At 41.4% G+C, this 18605-nt stretch overlaps 1 protein-coding gene across 14 annotated transcripts in view; it reads right to left on the bottom strand.

The window, feature by feature from the left end:
* Nucleotides 1-18605, bottom strand: part of BMPR1B (bone morphogenetic protein receptor type 1B) — a 258012-nt gene that overhangs the window by 17348 nt on the left and 222059 nt on the right. For all 14 annotated transcript variants that reach the window (XM_069013108.1, XM_069013102.1, XM_069013107.1 and 11 more), the window contains 3 exons: nucleotides 12918-13074; nucleotides 5110-5212; nucleotides 4054-4156 (listed from right to left, as the gene is read on the bottom strand). In XM_069013108.1, coding sequence (XP_068869209.1) covers nucleotides 4054-4156; nucleotides 5110-5212; nucleotides 12918-13057 — 346 coding nt within the window. In that variant the 5' untranslated portion in view covers nucleotides 13058-13074. The remainder of the gene's footprint in view (nucleotides 1-4053; nucleotides 4157-5109; nucleotides 5213-12917; nucleotides 13075-18605) is intronic.

Here is an 18605-nt window from a genome sequence, read left to right as displayed (position 1 = left end):
ATGCTCAATGTTTCTAATGGGCTTCTCCCTTTCAGAAAAGTAAATAAATGCAGTTTGGTTTTCCCAGAGCCCAGAAGGCATTTTGGAAGTGCTGTGTAGCTCTCAGATGAACTTCATGCTCCAACACAGCAAAATTCTTTGGGTACCCAAATGCAATTACGTGAAGCAAGCAAGGGCAAGGAAAGCATGAAAGACATAGAGGAATGTGTCCTGAACTCCTTGCTGGGAGCAGCTGATAAAGAATTTGACCAGATGCAGAGCTGACCCTCTTTTGGTGGATGATGTCCCCCATGCCAACAGCAGCACAGCTTTAGCAGTGGTTCACTGTGCACAGCACAGGCATGCAACTGGCTCTCACAGGAGGGGAGAGTAAGTTCCACATGCCTTTATATTTATTTGTCTATGTGTGATGAGAGGCAATACTGATGGTGAGCTATTGTCCCACCTTTCAAACACTTCCTGCATTTTTAAAGCACTTTGGCAGAATTTCATTTGCTTGCTCACCTGAGGACTTCATAAACCTGCTGGTGCGTGGACAACACAAGATTAAATGCAAGCCCCCATCCTTACACCAGCAATGTCTGTTTGTTCTGCTGCACTGAGTCAGGCTGGATTTCTTCTCCTGCTCCTCCAGCCCATGCTGTTCCCCACAGAGCAGCAGGACAAACCTCCCTTTCCCTGCTCTATCTGACCAGGAGGAGGGATGGGGCAGCTCGGCTGTGATTTGGTTGTGGGCTCTGTGGCCAACACTGTGGTAGGTCCTGGTCACTGCCAGTTTATGTGATGGAGGTACTCTGTCCTTTAGGAAGTCCAGTGCTGTGCTTTTTACTGTTGTGTTACTTGGTAACTGCAAGGTGCCAAGCAGCAGGGTTATGAGAATAAGCAGCAGCTTCCACAGAGGCAGCAGTGAGTGATTACCGGGAGCACGGTGTGGGAAGTGCAAAACAAACACATGGTGGGTTTGGGAAGCTTCTTCACATACCTTGGCTGGCTGATAACAGGAAAGCCCAGCAAAGAGCACCTTAACAGCATCATGTTGTAGGAAAACAGTGGTGCAGGCTGGTGTCAGCGGGGAGCTCGGTGAGACCAAGCTGCCTCTCAGTTATTCTCCCGCAATTTCCCCCCTCCTCCACCGCTCGTTTCCCTCACTGTCATCCACGGGACCATGCTGAGGAGCACATTGAAAATGCCACCCAGCAGGTTCAGAAGTCAGCATTATCAAAGGGAGAGGAGGTTCTCCTCTCACCCCAGGTCCCTCCAGTTCAGAATGTTACAGTTATCCAAGTAAAAACGGCAGTGAAATCTGAGGCGTGGAGACTGTGTGCACACATCAAACCCCATCATTCCTCCAATCATTCCCTTGCCCATTCATCACTAGCTATACAGGCAGGGAGCCAGACACGGTGGCACCACCACTTCTGCTTATACAGGCTCTAAATCAGTAAAGATGTATTTTTCCTTTTGACTGGTCTGAGCCTGTGCTTTCGCTGGGATTTCCAGGAATATCTTTTATTGTTTAAAGCAGAGGTGTTATATCAGACCCAATTATGATTTTCATTTCCTTAATAAGACAGATGTATAGCTGGCACAAGAACTTAATGGTTTCTCTGGGATATTTTATCCTGCTAGTTCTGTACCAAGATGAGCTCAAACTTAGGCTTAGCTGTTGTTTCTTCCATCTTATTTAACAAGATGTGCTTTCACCAGTGTTAATTTTTCTGGCTCTCACTTTCATGTATGTGGTCCTCCTTTCCTTTCAGGGGGGAGAGGAGGATAGGGTGTGGCATAAATCTTGCCTTGCAGCACATGCCAGGCCTGGAAAAGCACTTAGAGAACACACAAGTCACTCGCCTTTGTAGCTGTTACCTCGGTGCACAGGTCAATTTGCAGTTCAACAACCTCTGACCTGCAACTGCATGCTTTCCCTAGACTTTGTTTCCTATGAGGTATCACCTCAGAGGTGAGTTCATCCGGAGCCAAATTTCCATTTTTTAGATGCTGAGGAGCATACGTATCCTTCATGGAACCCAAAGGCCAGAAGGTTATTCCAAGAAGCTTGTTTTTAAGTTCACCTCTCTTTCTTTGTACTTACAGTTTATGTTAAACTTGATATACAATTCTAACACTACTCAGACAATCACAGCCTAACCTAAATGTTTCCAGTAGAAACAATGATCACAGTCACAGTACTGGGCACTGGCAGCAGCATGTATTTGCACATAGTATTTGTACCTATTTGCAGTGAGGGCCTATGGCTCACTATGGCTTTTTTTTCCTGAGGTTTCACACTAGGATACAGCAGCAACAAATTAAAACAGGCCTGGCACCAAGACTGACATATTTACCTAAGGCTTCAGTAAAGGTGATGACTTCAGCCCTGTTCAGACACATTTATTGAAGCAGTTCTTGAAATGCATTTCTACAAAACACTGTCAGGATGGGGGTAATGTGAGAGCTTATTTAAAAAAAAAATCTTCAGAGCATGTTGAGTGACTGCATCACTTTTCATCTGTCATGCTAAAATACTCATCTTTGCAACACAGAACAGCTAGAACCCTGTGCCAACTCTCTGAATTTTTACTTTTAAAAAATATTCTCTCTGCTGTTTAATGGGTCTGCCACCATGGTTCCCAAGTGATACTTTATTTACCCTATATACAAAGAGAACAAACCCAGCATCGATCCAAACAACTTCTGCCACTACCAGAAGTTTGGTTTATTGCTTTCTGTATAAGCAGCAGATAGTATTGCCAAATAACTAAATTCTTAATAAGATGGATGCTTAGTGTTAGGCACTGATTCAGTATTTAAAGTAGACCTAATGTAGAATAAACTCAGCCAGTAGCATGAAGAAATCATGGCAGTGTTTTCCAAACTGATATTTAATGAAAGACTAAGGAAGTGTGAACAAATATTGATGGCTTTATGGAGCTTTTCTCTCAGTCCAAAGAACTTTTTAAAATTAAATAAACCAACAAAGTAGTACATAACTCTTCTGCTGGAAGTCAGAATTTTATGAGGTTTCGCTGCCTTAATGCCTTGCTAGTAAACAGTGTGGTATTTACACAGCACTCTCCAAGGGCCTGACTCTGCAGCCCATCTGTGCAGGATTTCACAGGTCTGAAGGGAACAGCTCACATGAGTGAAGGCTTTCTCTGAGCATGCATTCATGTAAGTATCTGCTGTTTGTGAAATTAAGAGTGCATCTGCACACCAATCTGGATCTCCAACACTGAATGCCATGATTATAAATTCTCCTGTAACTCCGAACTCACTCAATGCAGACTACCACAACTCCTGCCGATGCCAAGAGTTTGTTATGGATGTATTTACACTTTCTTAGGAATACACTTCTATAAAATGTATTCTGAACATCCAGACAAAAATAGTTTTACCAGCTTTCAGAAAGTGGTGTTTAAAAAAACAAACAAAAATGCTAAAACCTTGCCTCAGCATCTACTAAGTTAATACACGTCCATTTGCTCTAGAATAATTTTTTTTTAAAAAAAGTGTGTGAGTTCTTACATTCTATTTTCAGCTACATTTTTCACAGAAAAAATACACTTTAGTGAGTCATTATTGTTGTAGTGCTGCATGATCAGGTCTTTCAAAGAATAAAAACTTAACAGACTTGAGTCAACTTGAGCTGACCAATTTATGTGTGGGGTTATGAAGGACGGTAATGCATGTTGCAGGGACTGGAGAGAGGATTCCATTTTATTATCAGGCTAAAAAAATACACAGCAAGAGTCATCCTCTGGCATGACCAGCCTAGGTCTTTGAGATGATCTCTGGTAGCTCAGCAGGTCTGCACTAGGACTCTAATGCAAACTCTAATGCATCTCATGTTTGCTGCATGTGTGCAACAGAAGTAACAGCAAGCATCAGCACCACTCCACACACAACCTACAGGAATGGAGGGACACTGTTTAGTGCCATTTACGTCTCTAATCATGTGCATTTGGTTAGGGGTGCTTCAGTCTGGGCTCTGTTTTTCTCTAAGGACCAACAGCAGGAAAAGATCAATTTAGGACTGGATTTTTTTCCCCTTACCTCGATTCTTCAGTGGTGGCAAGGTAGGGTGAAGGTGTTTGTTACAGTAATCTTGGCCTGTGCAACATTCAATAGATCTTCTTTGGTGTGGAATAGGAGTGTCCTGCAATAGGCAATTTAATAGAAAGCAAGTCATTCCCTGTGTTGTAAATATACATGGCCATTCTGGCACTTGAAAATGTGCCTGCTAGCTGGACTGCAGTCTGCTACAGATTTCTAGGATCTGTGGGGTAAGGATTTCTGCCAACCAGCATATCCAGCAATATTTCATCTAGATAATTAAGACATTAATTCACTCCTAACTTACTCCTGTTAGTGCCTTAATGCTGGCAGAAGGGACTGACTTTCTCTAATGGTGCAAGTCAGAACTGTGAAAGTCACATACATCCATCAGTTAGACCAAAAATGAGTTAATATGGGTATCCAAAACAGGTTAGCCAGGATAATACAAGAATTGCTGTGTGGACTAATTTAGCCGCAGCTTCTGGTCTTGTGGGAATAAAATACCTTCCATTAGCCTTAATTAGACCATTCCTATACTCATCTAAAATCATTTAACATGAGGAAAGACAACTACCTTAAAACCACCATGCTGCATTGTCCGTACCCCTTCCATTCCTGCAGTGATACTTGGTTTCCATCAGGTGATCACTGTACTTGAAGGGAATATCTGGCACCAGAAATCCCAAACTAAAGTGCAATTGCATGTAAAACATAAGATATTGCTGCAGTCCATCAAAAAACATCCTAACTAACTTTAGCTAGCATGGAGATTTGAGGAGTTAAGACTGCAATTCTCTAAATTCAAAGGTCCTCTGAGTAGGAATGTTACTATTAACAGCAGTGCCAAAACCAAAAATATGAGTTATTATTAGGAGCAGCTATAGTGTCATCTTTTGGGGATAGAAATGCACTCCCCTCAGCAACTGATACAGATCAACTATCTGCCAAATGAACAGAAGTGAAAAACATGGACACAGCAATATCTGTTGACTGCACTTTAATTGAAAACTATCAAAAATTCAAGCGACCCTCTGGCAGAAAATGCTTCCTCACCCGACACTGGAAGTCTGAGCCCTCTAATCCAAGACATCCCTTGGTGACTAAATGTCCACCGGACTCATCTTCTTCTATTATGGTGAAGCAGTAGCCATCGGTGCTGTGGATTGGAAAGAATGAATCAGAAAAAGGCACTGAAGTGAAAAATGGGCTGTTGAATATTGTCCTAAACTTTGCTCCCTGCCAGGCAAATCTGCCATTCACAAATTGACACGCAGGGGCTGCTGCAGACCAGCTCCTGCACACACAAAGGAGGCTCTGCCTTGGAGCTGTGCACTTACCTTTGCAGCATTTCACAGCCCACACCCGACTAGCAAGCACCCCAGCTCTCTGCCTGTGGTCACTAGTGTGTAAAGACTTTGGAGACCTATACAATGCAAGCTTCAGTGCCACACAAGGTCTGCCTTGAGTCCAGGAACAAGGCACCGGTATTTGCACCATGGTAGAGACCTGAAGAAACACTTTGGAGATACTAAGCGTAAAATATTATCAAGAGTGATTTGTGATTCCTGTTTTAACCATATTATGAACTGCAGCACTCTTGTGTATGAGTCCTTGAGTTATCATCAACACCCTTCATAGATGTTTACTCGGGTCATGAGCCTGAAGTGATCCATAATGCTTCCGTTTACAAGAACGTGCACCAGGGAGGGCAAATATACTAACAGATGGCTAGATGGTGCTGGTGATAAATGTCCTTCCTTGATGAAGGTCAAATGCCTGAATGCTATGGAAAGAGGGGGTGGAGGGCATGGAAAGGGTGGTTGCATTTTATTGAGACTGCTGTACATTAACTTCTCAGCACTCTCAAGGAGATACATAACATGTAGGAAACAAAACTGATTGATTTGCAGGAAGTAGATCAAAAATAAAGAAAAAACTCTATAATATAAGATATTTAAGGCACAGAAAAATAAAATACTCTGTTATTTCCCCAGGAAAATAACACTGGCTATTACGTGCAATGAGTATTTTTCAGAAGAGAAGAAACAAACTCAGTTAAAACAAGGAAATAAAAAGAAAAAAAGATTAGAAAACTTAAATACAGCAAAATTTCAGATGATTTGCTCTGAATGAAACAAGAGTCTAAAGAGCACCAGCAGCAAAGGCAATGAAGATGTAGGAAACGAGAGGCACAGTTACACATTTAAGAGACAAACACAATTTGTAAGTATTAGCTACACAACAGAGAGATGCTGCATAGGATCACGTCAAACATCTTCTGTGGCATACTTTGATATTAGTGGGGCAGGGTCTAGCCATGGTAAGCTTATTACTTTAAAAAATAATCTATCATGGGTTACTGACTTCTGGATCTGAAAAGTAACCAGCTGCAGGTTACAAATGACTTTCTTGGAGAAGCCAGCAATGACTTCTACCCTTCCTTTGACATTGTACATACGAGCGAGGCAAAGGAGACAGTGACCCTTCTGGGCAACAACCACCTTGATTTCATTGCTTAAGCTGAAAAGATAGGAACAATAGGATTGCCAAGAGAGACTGTAAGGAATCCATTAGAGTAGAATATTATATTAGATTAGATTTTATTTGTTTGCATGGTGCCTTTGATTCGAAGTAATGAGTAAGTTTAACCCAGGGGACAGAGCAACAAAACAATAAATTGCCATCAAATGAAATACAAAAATGGACTCCACAGCTAACAGTCCTCAGGAAAAAACCCAAAACTCTTGGTTCATCAAAGAAAAGCAGAGGGAGGAAAAGTCAAATTGTTTGCAAAAGGGAAAAAAAGAAACAGAAAGTCAGCAGCTTTAATTCTGTTTTTCTGACTTGTCATATGCGATTCTGATTCTTAGCTCACTTCTGAAAATTAAATTCAGGCTCCTCATGCACTTTACTCCCTCTAGAAATTTTACTCCCTCTAGAAATTTTACTCCAAATTTTAAAAGAAAAAATCAGATTGGAATGAAGAAGTTATAATGCTCCAACAAGAATAAATCATGTTCTTTACAGACATTAGAATAATGAAGGAAAAGTGAGAGGAAAAAATAGCATTGCTAAGCAGAATAAACACTGGTAGAGTTTGCTCATGCCTCTAAGAAAAAACAAAAACCCAAACAACAAAAAGTTTTCATACAATAAGAACTCATTACCTTTTGGAAAATTTCTGAGGTGTTTGGGTGAGAGGGAGGAGTGACTCTTCCGAAAAGAAAGAAGGACCTCCTACCTGCCTTCCCCCTCCTGCCCCTGACCTGTTCTCCCAGTTCACAGGATGTCAGATGGACCACACAACTGCAAGTAAAGGGCAGGGCACACCCCTGCTGTTTTATTGATTACCCCACCTCATACCTGCCTATGGTAGAAATGGAACTGTTCTTACTAAGATAGCAAGTAACAAGTCAGAGATGTGTGCACAGTCTCAAATTTTGTGTTTATTATGGTGACTACACAAAGAGAAACATCTGTACATCACTGGTACAAGTAAAGCAGTATGAAAAACCTATTCTTGGCTTCCTAGGAAAAAAATCTGCAGTACAGAACTGGTATTTTCTTAAAATCTGCAATTTGAATTCTGTGTATTCTGCAATCTGAATTTTGTGTAATTTGATCCTGCAAATGGCATGTAAAGAAGAATTCAATGTGATGTTACTGGATACATCTGGGTACACATCCAGTAGCCTCCTCCACTGAAGCACCATCTTACAAGAGTATGGTGCAGGAGAGTGATTAAATTCACTTGGACGTGATCGCTAATAAGCACAGATTTGCTATGTTGCATATTTGCCAAGAGTGAATTTTTACAGCCGAGCCAAATACCAGGAAAATAAAGGGAGTTAACAGAGGGACACTGACAGACACTGATAGAGAAGGTACTGCTACAATTACACATTACCACAAAGAAAGCAGGGATCTTAACCCAGACCTTTCCTAAACGTCAGAAGAGAGGAACCAAGGCCAACAGTTCTGCAGATGCTCACACAGATGTCCTCACTGGCCAGCAGCCATTTCTCACAGGAGATGTGATTCCTCAGCTACAAAAACCTGCCTGCTGAAGGTTTCCCATCCAGCTCTGTGTGTGACACAGACAAGGATGACAATATACAACTTTAAACAGCAGCATCTTTCCCTCATTCAATATCTATCACAAAGAGACAGGTAACTTTCATAACTTGATGAAAAGACCCCATATATTTATTTCAAATGAGTCCATACAAGTAGTATTGCTTTTGTCCACTCCTCCTCTAGATATTCCCAATTTTGTTACCAGAAAGAGCAAGATCATCTTCTCACTTCCATCCAAAGCAACATGACAAGTCCTTGTGCTCTTTTTCAAATGATCAAAAAATTTCCCGTATAAAGGACTAAATTCAAAAATAAACATAAACATTAAAAAATTGGAAGGCTAACATCTAAGATCTCACCATAGCTCCTTTATCAGAAAACATTCAGCTTTTCCCTAAAAATCTAAGTTGCTTAAAACAAAAGTTGCCTGAACTCAGTGCTTTGGCTACTGTCAAAGTCTTCCTTCTTCTACATACCAAAGTACAAAGAAAATTCAACCATATCATCTGGAGAACAGGAGAATGAAAATAACATCACTCAAGTGAATTATCACCTCTGGTAACACTGAAAAAGCTACCTAATTATTTTATTGCTGTAGATAACCAAAGACACAGTTGGGCAGAAATACAATCTGGTAGGCAACACATAGGAACTTAAACTTTATCAGCCCAATCTTTAAAACTGTCAGCATTTATTTGTGCATGAAAATAGAGTGTGACAAGGCACCTAATTAGCTTCTGCCTTTACTGCAATTCCATTACAGTCAAAGCCAATTAGACGTAACACCACATTTTAAAATATGCAATTAATTATGATTAGACACAACTGTCCGTGCATTCACTTTGAACACACAAAACTTGAAATGGAACAGTAAAACAAGGCCCTGGTTGTGTTCAAAGCAGCTTTGACCTTCTTTACTGAAAGCCTTTTATGAACCACACAGATGGTCAGAAAGAAAAATTAAGTTTCAACATGCAGCAGTTTAACACACCCTTTACAAGCAGAGGATTGTGAGCTTTCTCCAAAGGTTTTAACTGTTGGGGCCTTGAGTGCACTAACATTTTTCAATTGGCCAGAGTGGCCCCACTTGTGACCCCTCTTTCCCCCTATACAGAACCCCTGAGCAGTGGTACAGGGGTGCCTGTCTCCAGCCATGGGAAGGGCTATTGAAGGAGCTGTCTCTGCCCGCTGTGTTCAGATATCCGTGGGGAAACAGGATCCTGCTGAGTGAGGATATGGCCGGCCTTGGCATCACTCTCAGCTCCTGGCTTGGCCCCTGTTTGCTACACCCTGGCGTTAACCCTCCCTTGATGAGCTCACCCTGTAATGGGTCTTCCAGAACTCACTGTGCTCACAGACTGCCCCATTTTTAAAAGCACACTCTAAGTAGAGCTACTGCTTTTCTGGTGAGATAGAAAACCATTCTGTCTTTTAAGCTGCAGTGTTATCCTTAGCTCTCTAAAGTATTGTTGGATTTAAAGTGCAGAACTATAAAGAAAGGGAAATTTTGTATAGGAACACAGCAGGTTGTCAGAGGATTTGATATACACGTGGTTAAAGAATATTGGCTTTTAAATTTCTACAAATACAGTTATGGAGAGGATTTTAAACGGCCACCAGATGTCCCCATTTTTATATAAACATTCAGACCACTAGTACTATGGGCAGGATCTATATTTTAAAGATGAATACCTGTGGTAGCAGATAAAAATCTTCATGTGAGATGACAGACTGCTTTTATGAGAAAATTTTAATGGTGACTGCAATAGGACTAGCTATTCTATTTTGAGAGCATTAATTTAAACACAGCTGGAAATGCTTTTCCATTGAACTTTCAGAGGTTCTTGCTCCTGGGCTCATAAAATACTTCACTGCTTTAGTAAGAACCCTGGTAAGGACAGTGGCTGATGCTCTCCAGAGCCCAAGCCCTGGCTGTGGATGTACTCAGTGAATTTCCTGGGTGTCAGAGCTTTGACAGGCCCTTGGGTGCCCTAAAACACACTGGCTTATCCCTGTTGGGCCGGCAGGCCAAACTTTGAAGGTCCAAGCACAGCCCAAAGCACAACAGATTGACAAGAGATTTGATTTTTAAATTTTTCTTAGAAATATAAAATGCAAAAGGCTTTTAGTGGCTACATTTGAGGCAAGCAGATAATTAATGCAATAACTTTTAATCTGAAGCAGTCAATTTATTCTTCAGACAAACACTGCAGTTAATACTTCTTGAACTTCAAAATGAAGAAACTTCCTTTATAGTGAGGCTCAGTGATTCCCCAAGTGCTTTAAAATTGTGCCAACAGTCATTCACACAGGATAAAATATGAAAGTTACTGCCTGACTAGTAGGATGAACCCAAAACTCAGGGGAAGCGAATAATCCCTCCCAGCCTGGTTGGTTGTGCTCAAATCTTTTGAAACTTGGTCTCTACCCAGCCAACTAACCAGATATGTAATAAGCAGCTAACCAGACACCTAATAACCACTCTTTCCCAACAGTAGACTCAGGATTGTCTTTTCTTTGTAATCCATAATTCCAGCTGTGTAGAAGGGAATTTAAGAAAGGAATGGTTACCCTAACAGTTAAACAGATGCAGGGAAAACAAGGGGGTCCGTCACACATCACTGCAGCTCTCATGCCAAGGCAGTGGGAGCCATAGCAATGATCACCATCATGAACAGGATTACTGCTGACAAGCCATGAAGGCAATGCATTTAAATGAATTTAATTTGTTTTATATTACTCCAAACTCCTCATCAATTTTTAATTTATGCTGTTGCTCACTGGCCAAGTGGAAAGGTGGGTACTGCTCAGGTGAGAGCACAGGGCAGGAAAGAGGAGTTGATCTAAAGCAAGTCTCCTGACTGTTCCAGGAAACTTCTGACTGGACAGAAAAGGGATTAATATTTGGGGTAAATTCCAGCTTTAACTATTATTTTGATGTCTAAATTAGAAAAAATAATTCTGTCACCAAAGAAGAACATTCAAGCCTGAAGTCTTCAAAGATTTGAAGACAAAAGGGGTTACAATTTTGTGCTTTATTGCCACTTAACTGCCCATCCTTGGGCATTAACACCTAAAAAAGTCTGACATTTGACACCACAAGGAGGACTCTGAAGAGAGCTTCTTTAAAGTACTGCAGTGAGGGAAAATGCACAAATCCATTCTAACAGGACATTTACTCTTAGTTTCATGAAAAATACTTAATGTCAAGGATGCCTACAAAGCGACGTGCAACAGCAGGCTGACCCAGCTGGGGTATAAACCTTGTTCAGTTGGTTCCTTAACATTGATCCCTTTGTGCTTCCTAATTCATGGATTTAAAAGTCATCTGCAACTTCCCTGTTGCTGCGTGTGTGAGACAGCACATATGGAAGCTCTGGCTCTTGCTGGGCAGGAAGAGGAAACAGCTGATTTACGCTGTGGGGGATCTGCAAATTGATATCAGAGTGGGGTTTTATAGCTTTCAAACTGACTGCCGTGTGAGAGCAGTTAGGTCTAACTCCTGGCTGGAGCATGGGTTTGTAGGAAGAGGTTAGAAAGGGGAAATGGTATTTACAGCTGTCACCAAAACTCTGATATATTTTAGCAGGAAACTGCAGGCTGAGAAGAATTAAGTCAGGCTCCAAAACCACACTCAAAAATCCAACAAAGCAATCGGTATCTTCAGCAACCTTAGGGCTCCCCATTTATCTTTTAAATATGCTGCCTTGAAGAGCTGACACAGTGTTTGACTATCTCACCTCAAACAGCTCTGCATCTCCAGCTGGGCTCAATCTGTGCCCTGCTTCGATGCTTCTCTGACTCTCACAGCTCCAGCAGACTATGAGCTGATAGTTGGTATCTCCAGAATAACAGCTGCTCCAGCTAAGCAGAGAAGTTTAAATTCCTCATATGAAACATGAAGAGCTCAGCCCAACTTTGCTGCAGCTAAAACAAACTCTACCTGCATCTCAAGCCAAGACAAAGGTTCATTGAACCTTCACTCAACAGCAGTTGTATGTGTCCAGCAGGAGATGCTTTTGGGTAGGGCAACAGCAGCTTGGTCCCACCACGGTACCCTCAGTCACCTCAGCTTGCTTCAGCCAGTGCTGGTGCAACACAGACCAATGCTGAGCCTTCAGAGAGCTTGTGCACATCTGGACCTGCCTCTCCCCCAGGGAGCCAAAAGGTCCTGAAGAAGCAGAATCCAACCCAAATGAGAAATCTGTAGTACTCTAAGAATGAAATCAAACAGAAGGCTAGAGCGAGTAGATTAAAACACTCAACAGTTCACCTCAAGATAGTTTTCCTTTCAGCACAGAAACAAAAAAAACCCCAAAGCCTTCAGGACCTACAGATACAGCTGTTGCATACACAAAGACACACCAGGGTTCTTATAAATAGTGTTCTATTGAGACTGATTATAAATTTATAAGCATTTACTGACATTTCAATATATCTCCATTAAGTGTCCTCTCATTAAATGCTTAGAATGTTTAAAAACAAAGTTCGACCTTCAGAATATTTCATATGCAATGCATTAAAGCAAGTATTATCTAAAATGATAAATATGTATGTACCCTAACAAAAACAAACAAACAAAACCAACCAAACAAACAAAAAAACCCCAACAAACAACCATGCAGCTGATATCTAGGTAAAAATAACTTCTGATTTTCAGACACAGTGAAAACCAACTCACTTACATATTACTGCTTAAACAAAACCTGCGACACCCAGCTTGGGATTGCTGAGCTTCCACAAATATGTTTTTCCCATGTTTCATCACCAGATATCCCACAAACCTGCAGGTACTGTTGACTGAGTCCTCGGGGCAGTGGTGGTGGCACTGGCAGGACAGCTTCTTCTGGGGAGGAGCAGGGGCTGTACTCTCACCATCTTTTCTGCTCTCCATGCTCAGCTTGCCAGAACTTCGCAAGGGCATTTTGTCTAGAAAATTGGCTGTAAGAGAGGAAGAAAAAAAAAGCCGTTCTAGGCTGCATTGCAAGACTTGAAATGAAGGCTTTAAATTATTTCTACCCACCAAAATTTAAGAAAGTTATTTGAGTTGAGTGTTCACTACAGAATCCTTTTCTGTAGTTTGAAATGGTCACCATGTTTGAGGTTCATTGGACCTCGGTGGTATTAGATCAAAGGTGCTGATGTTCAAGTTCTGCCACTGCCAAGAGATATATTTTGCTTTTATTATTATATATTGCACAGTACTCACAGCTTTTCTTCTGTTGCATTACACAGGTCAAATCCTTGGTTACACCTCTAAGCTTTCTTTATCTCTACATCACTTGGCACAGATCTACAGCCACTGAACCCCATTAAAATCAATGGGATTTATGGTACTCCAGGCAGAACAGAACATGGGCATCCAATTTAACAAAGACTTAACAGAAAGTGATGTTCTTTCAAGTTCAGCAGCACGTTCTGTCACTGAATTGCAAAAGCACTACTTGGAAAATAAGGGAAAGAGCTAATTTCTGTAAAAGAAAAGTCTATAAACAAAGTAAAGGACAAGAATGTGGTTTAGAATGAACAATGCTGAAATATATAGAGGTGACTATTTCTAAAAATATCAGAGTACTGAATCTCCATGGAGCTGGTGGAGTACAGTTGGAAATGCTGGTGATAGGCTAGGAGTTGTTTAAGCAACCTCCTCCCCCCAGCTCTATTCATAAATATCAGCTTTCAGTCCTTGTGAATGTTTTAAGCCTCAAAGACAAAAATGAGATTAGCATGAAAAGCTTCAACTGGCAGTTCCCCATTTCCCTTTTGGTTCCCTGTAAGAAATCTTACCAAAGAGCCATTTACAAGCAGCTTTCTCCAACAGAGTAGTTGAAGAGCAGGCTTGAAGTTCTTGATTTACTGATAAGTCTTTAGAAACAATTGGTATTATAATTATTTTGATCACCCTTTACTCTAAAATTTCCCCAAACCTCCATCATTAGGACTGATATATTGTGGAGCTGACAAAAAAAATTTTATCCTTTTTAGCTCCCTACAGAGAGATAGAGTGGGCAAACAGGCAAAGGGGATGGGGACATGTAGCTACACTTCAGGGCTTGGATGGCAATCAACAACTGAGGTGAGAGTGAGGCTGAACGACTCTGAAGCAGTAAGGCTGGAGGAAGCACTGGGCTGTTCATCAGTCCTTGCCTTTAAAAGGACTGAAAAAGCCCAGTCTGGGCTCCTGGGTTCATGGGACCCACCAGGGCACATCATGCCTCCAGCTGCATACCCCTCCTGGCCTGTGCCAGCTCTGGTAGCACAGGATAGGCACGGACAGGCACTGGGAACAACTGGCAGACAGGCTTTAGTTTTCTTCAGTGTAACATGAGACCATGCAAGCCTATCCCCAGCAAAGGCAGGAAGAAGCTGTAACTTGTTAGCTCTGGGAGAAGTGGGGCTTTGCACATAAGAACACTGCATTTAGAGAAGTGCTAGCTTTTTTAGCATCATAGGCCTTCCACTCCTCGCACATCCCTTGCACAAGAGGCGTATTAATAATATTAAGGTGATACACATGAAAGAGAATCATTCACAATGCCAGCCTAATGCTCCTATCAAACACAAAACTCATACAGCTTGACCTTTGCTCAGTACCTCTGTATCCCACTGAAACTGACTGGCTTTTTGATTAGCTCACCTCTTTCCAAAGTCAAACCAGAATACCAGTTACAAAACATATACAAACTATGGGCTTGTAACCCTTGTGCCCAGCATTAAGATATAAACTGGATTCATGACACAACTGGCTGTCAGTCCCATACTGTTTCTACTAACATTTGGCAAAATAAGAACTAAATGCATGAGTTCATTCAAGATGCACTGCGTGAATGTGTGGCTGTGTACTTGCAGCTGTACCTTAAGTACAGTAGATGCTTACATTAAGGGGAAAAAAAAAAAATTTGTTTATTTCTCCTAATATGATTACACAGCCTGTGTATAACAAAGTAATATCAACAGATGTTTGCTCCCTGGGTCACAGGATTAGGGATTACGTAAATTCTCTTTCAATCAGCAATTTTTGCAATTTTTGTCTGTATTACTTTGTTACCATTGAATGGGGAATGTTCAGCTATTAATGTTCCTGTCTAGAATTTTCAGACTTCAAGCTCATGAGGCAACCAAGTGAACTTCTAACTCATGAGAGTAATAATTTGCTCTCTACATCATGTCCATGGCTCTTTTTACAAGCTATTTGCAGTTTCAGCAGCGATCTTTCCCCAACAAGGAGTGTAAAGACAACAGCATCTTACACCTAGCACAAAAAAAAGGGGAAAGGTTTAATTACACATTTGATGGTGCCTGAATATGCTAAATTTAGACAGCTAAATACCATCCTAATAGTATATATAATCATAGATCATTCCTTTTTCCAACAAGCATATGTCAGTCATATCCCAATTCAGTCTGCACCCATCACTCATCAGGGATGTGATCATGAACAGCTTCTGCAAAACCTGCCCTAAACAACAACAGCTTACACCCAGAGACCCAGCTGTACTCCCAGATAGAGTAAGACAGGTGGAAGTTGCTGAATTAGAATCAAAACTCTGAAGTACCATCAAAGCACCACAGGTGGCTATTTAGAGATGTAGCTTACTTTTTTAGAAAATACAGTACAGATAGGCTCTCATTCAAATTTACACTCTCCAAGAGCTGCAATTAGGAATGTAGCCTAGGATTGTACTTTCATCTAATGCCCAGGGTTAAAATTAGTGCAAAATCATTGCAGTTCAGTGTCAAATTTAAATCAGATAAAACTAAGATGCAGGAATAAGATACTTTCAATCAAGCTCTTTTCTGTCTTCTAAAATGTAAAACTCTCCTCACTCTATTCTCTTGCTCCTTTCATGCCTTCATTTCCTGGCTGCTAGCTAAATTGATGGGCAGAACTTTTGCCTCTGAAATTCAGGTGTCTCACCTAACAGATAACCATGGAGCATGTAAGAACTCTTCTCCTCCCACTCTGAGCTGAGTTTCAACAAGGTCTCTTGACTTCTGTGCCTGCTTGACTTCAGCTAACAAAGATTTTCCAGCAGTCCCTTCCCCAAAATGAAACGTGTAGGAAGGAACTCACAAGACCTTTCCAGCTTGGCAACAAGTTCCTCCTGATTTCAGGTGTGAAAAGCACAGTTTGGGATGGTGAACAGCTTGTTCATCTTGCATTTGCTGTTGTTCTGTAACAAGCACATGTTGGTCATGCAGCCCTGACACTGTCCAGGGTTTAGAAGCCCTTTGGGTTTTGAAAGCTCTCCTAGAGCCTTGAAAGCAAGGGATTGCAGGCTATTTAAGTTTGGCTGCATCTTTGCTGTAGCCTGTTCTGCTGCAGTCTGCTTATGGTCAGCTTCCCATCCCTGATGCACTGAGCACAGCGTGGGAGAACTGCAGAAAAACACGGGTATCAAAAATGAGGTTATTTTAGTCTGCTGAGAAACTTACTGACTGCATCAGGGAATTCACCAAAGCAGTTGAGAGCCTGAAGTTCACCATCAGACTGGTACACCTTCATCAAGTTTAGCTGATTTTCCCAGCTTAACTCTCTTTTTCCACTAAAATTCACCAGCATGTACAAAGCACCATCCACAAGGACTGGCAGTCAGCCGCCAGGGCTTTGATGTCTCTTTGGAGTGCTGCTCTTGGGAAATATTTTCCTCTCTAGGACTGGGACCACTGAAAACTGTGATGTGATGGTCTCTGTATGAATCTCTGCCGGAGAATGGGGACTGTGTGCAGCATGTTACTTCTCTGTGTTTTCCGTATGTGTTAGTGTGTCTCTCCCTCTATGCTTTGAGCTCCTTTATGGAAAGGTAAATCTACAAAGATCCTGAATCCAGGAGAAGGAAAACAAGGAAAATTAAGTGCTGTAAAATGAAAGCCATTCTCATGGTCATCCAGGGTAATGTCAATGTCTAGTTTAAACCCCTACTAACCTCCATTGTCGATAAATAATCCTTCTTGGATATATTCTTCCATCTGTGAGCACTAAGACTTGCAGTAAATATTTTGCCACGTGGCAAACCCTTTCATGGTATTTCAGCTAGTTCTGCTATCATTTTTTAAAATGTGTGAGAAGCGATCACAGATCCCCACTCCGCCATGACAAAGAAGTAACTATGAAGATAAATTCTAACTTGGTTTCCAACAATGTTGCTGCTTGGATGGTTTGACAGGTCTGCAGACAATGGGACCTCGCACACAAAGGGAAAATCACCTATTTAAGCTTTACAGTTACTCAGGTAGGTGCAGAAAAAACATCTGATCTAGAGAGCCAGTCTCTCAGTTTACACTCAGTCCTCAAGCTCTCTGCCATGGCTGCCAATAAGTACTTCAGCCACTGCCAACTGCAGCCATAGTTATGTGATTTGGACAGAAATCTCTCCACTAGAATCTGGATAAAGCCCAGTAACTCATTTCACACTGGCCCACAGCCATCGGATGGTAATGACTTTCGGGCACCACTCTGATTCAACAAGTCTGGTAATGCAGAAGGTGAAAAGCTCTTTATTCTGTTTCTCTGTATTCCGTTGTTTGAATTTTAAGCCGTTCTGTTCCTGGAGGATGGAGAATTAGCAACAGTTATCTTAACAGATTGATTTTTGTGCCACGGCTGTGTGATTTATGTGCTGCCTATGCAGTGACAAAAGCAGATCTCTCATGACCTTGCATGGGTTTGTCAGGAGTAAAAGTCAGATTTCCTCCTTCCCCAGACAGATGCTAAGGACCAATAAAAAAAAAAAGTATCGGAGTTTTGTGCTTACTCCTCTTTCTACACAGGGTATTTGAAGCCTCAGATTGGTCCAATGCCATCCATTCACATTTTCCCAGTCCAATAACAACATGTGGTCACTGACTGGGAGCAAGGCTTACTGCTTCACAGAAGGCACACACCTGGGAAGCTTTACACATTATGGAATAGCTGTTTCAACGCTCCTTTAGACGGGAAATTAAGGATATTCATACAGAAGTGTCTGAACAGTAACTGAAAACAAACCAAAACAACGCAAGCCTGAGAAGAAAATAAGTCAACGTGATAAAATAGATGGAAATTTTAAACCACAAGGTGACTCCATCTATGCCCTGCACTGACCTACATAGTGTGCCTTTCCTCAAAACAGACTTTTATTAAAATACAAAACTAACTTGCAACACCCTGCTGGAGTTTCCTATGCCATATCATAAACTACAGCCTGATGACTTCCCACCAGGCCAGGGTTATACCATCAACATGATTGTTTTAGGAGAAGGGGAAGTAAGAAACTGCTAACTCACTGTACTTTACAGTCATCAGATAAAAGAATGTCCATGCGATATTTCTTGGCAAATAGTCAGCAGTGAAAACACAGCACAGTTAAAGGACTTGAAATAAATTACACCTCTTAACTCAGCCTGATCTACTGTGTAAAATAGTCAAGAGGTAACAGTAAAACACTTTTTTATTGGTGATAATTATGTAACAGAGAAGGAAAACTGGACCA

The sequence above is a fragment of the Aphelocoma coerulescens genome, chromosome 4, assembly GCF_041296385.1.
Source record: "Aphelocoma coerulescens isolate FSJ_1873_10779 chromosome 4, UR_Acoe_1.0, whole genome shotgun sequence".
Classification (NCBI taxonomy): Eukaryota; Metazoa; Chordata; class Aves; order Passeriformes; family Corvidae; genus Aphelocoma; species Aphelocoma coerulescens.
The sequence above is the reverse complement of the archived record's forward strand: the minus strand, read 5'-3'. Positions and strand labels throughout refer to the sequence as shown.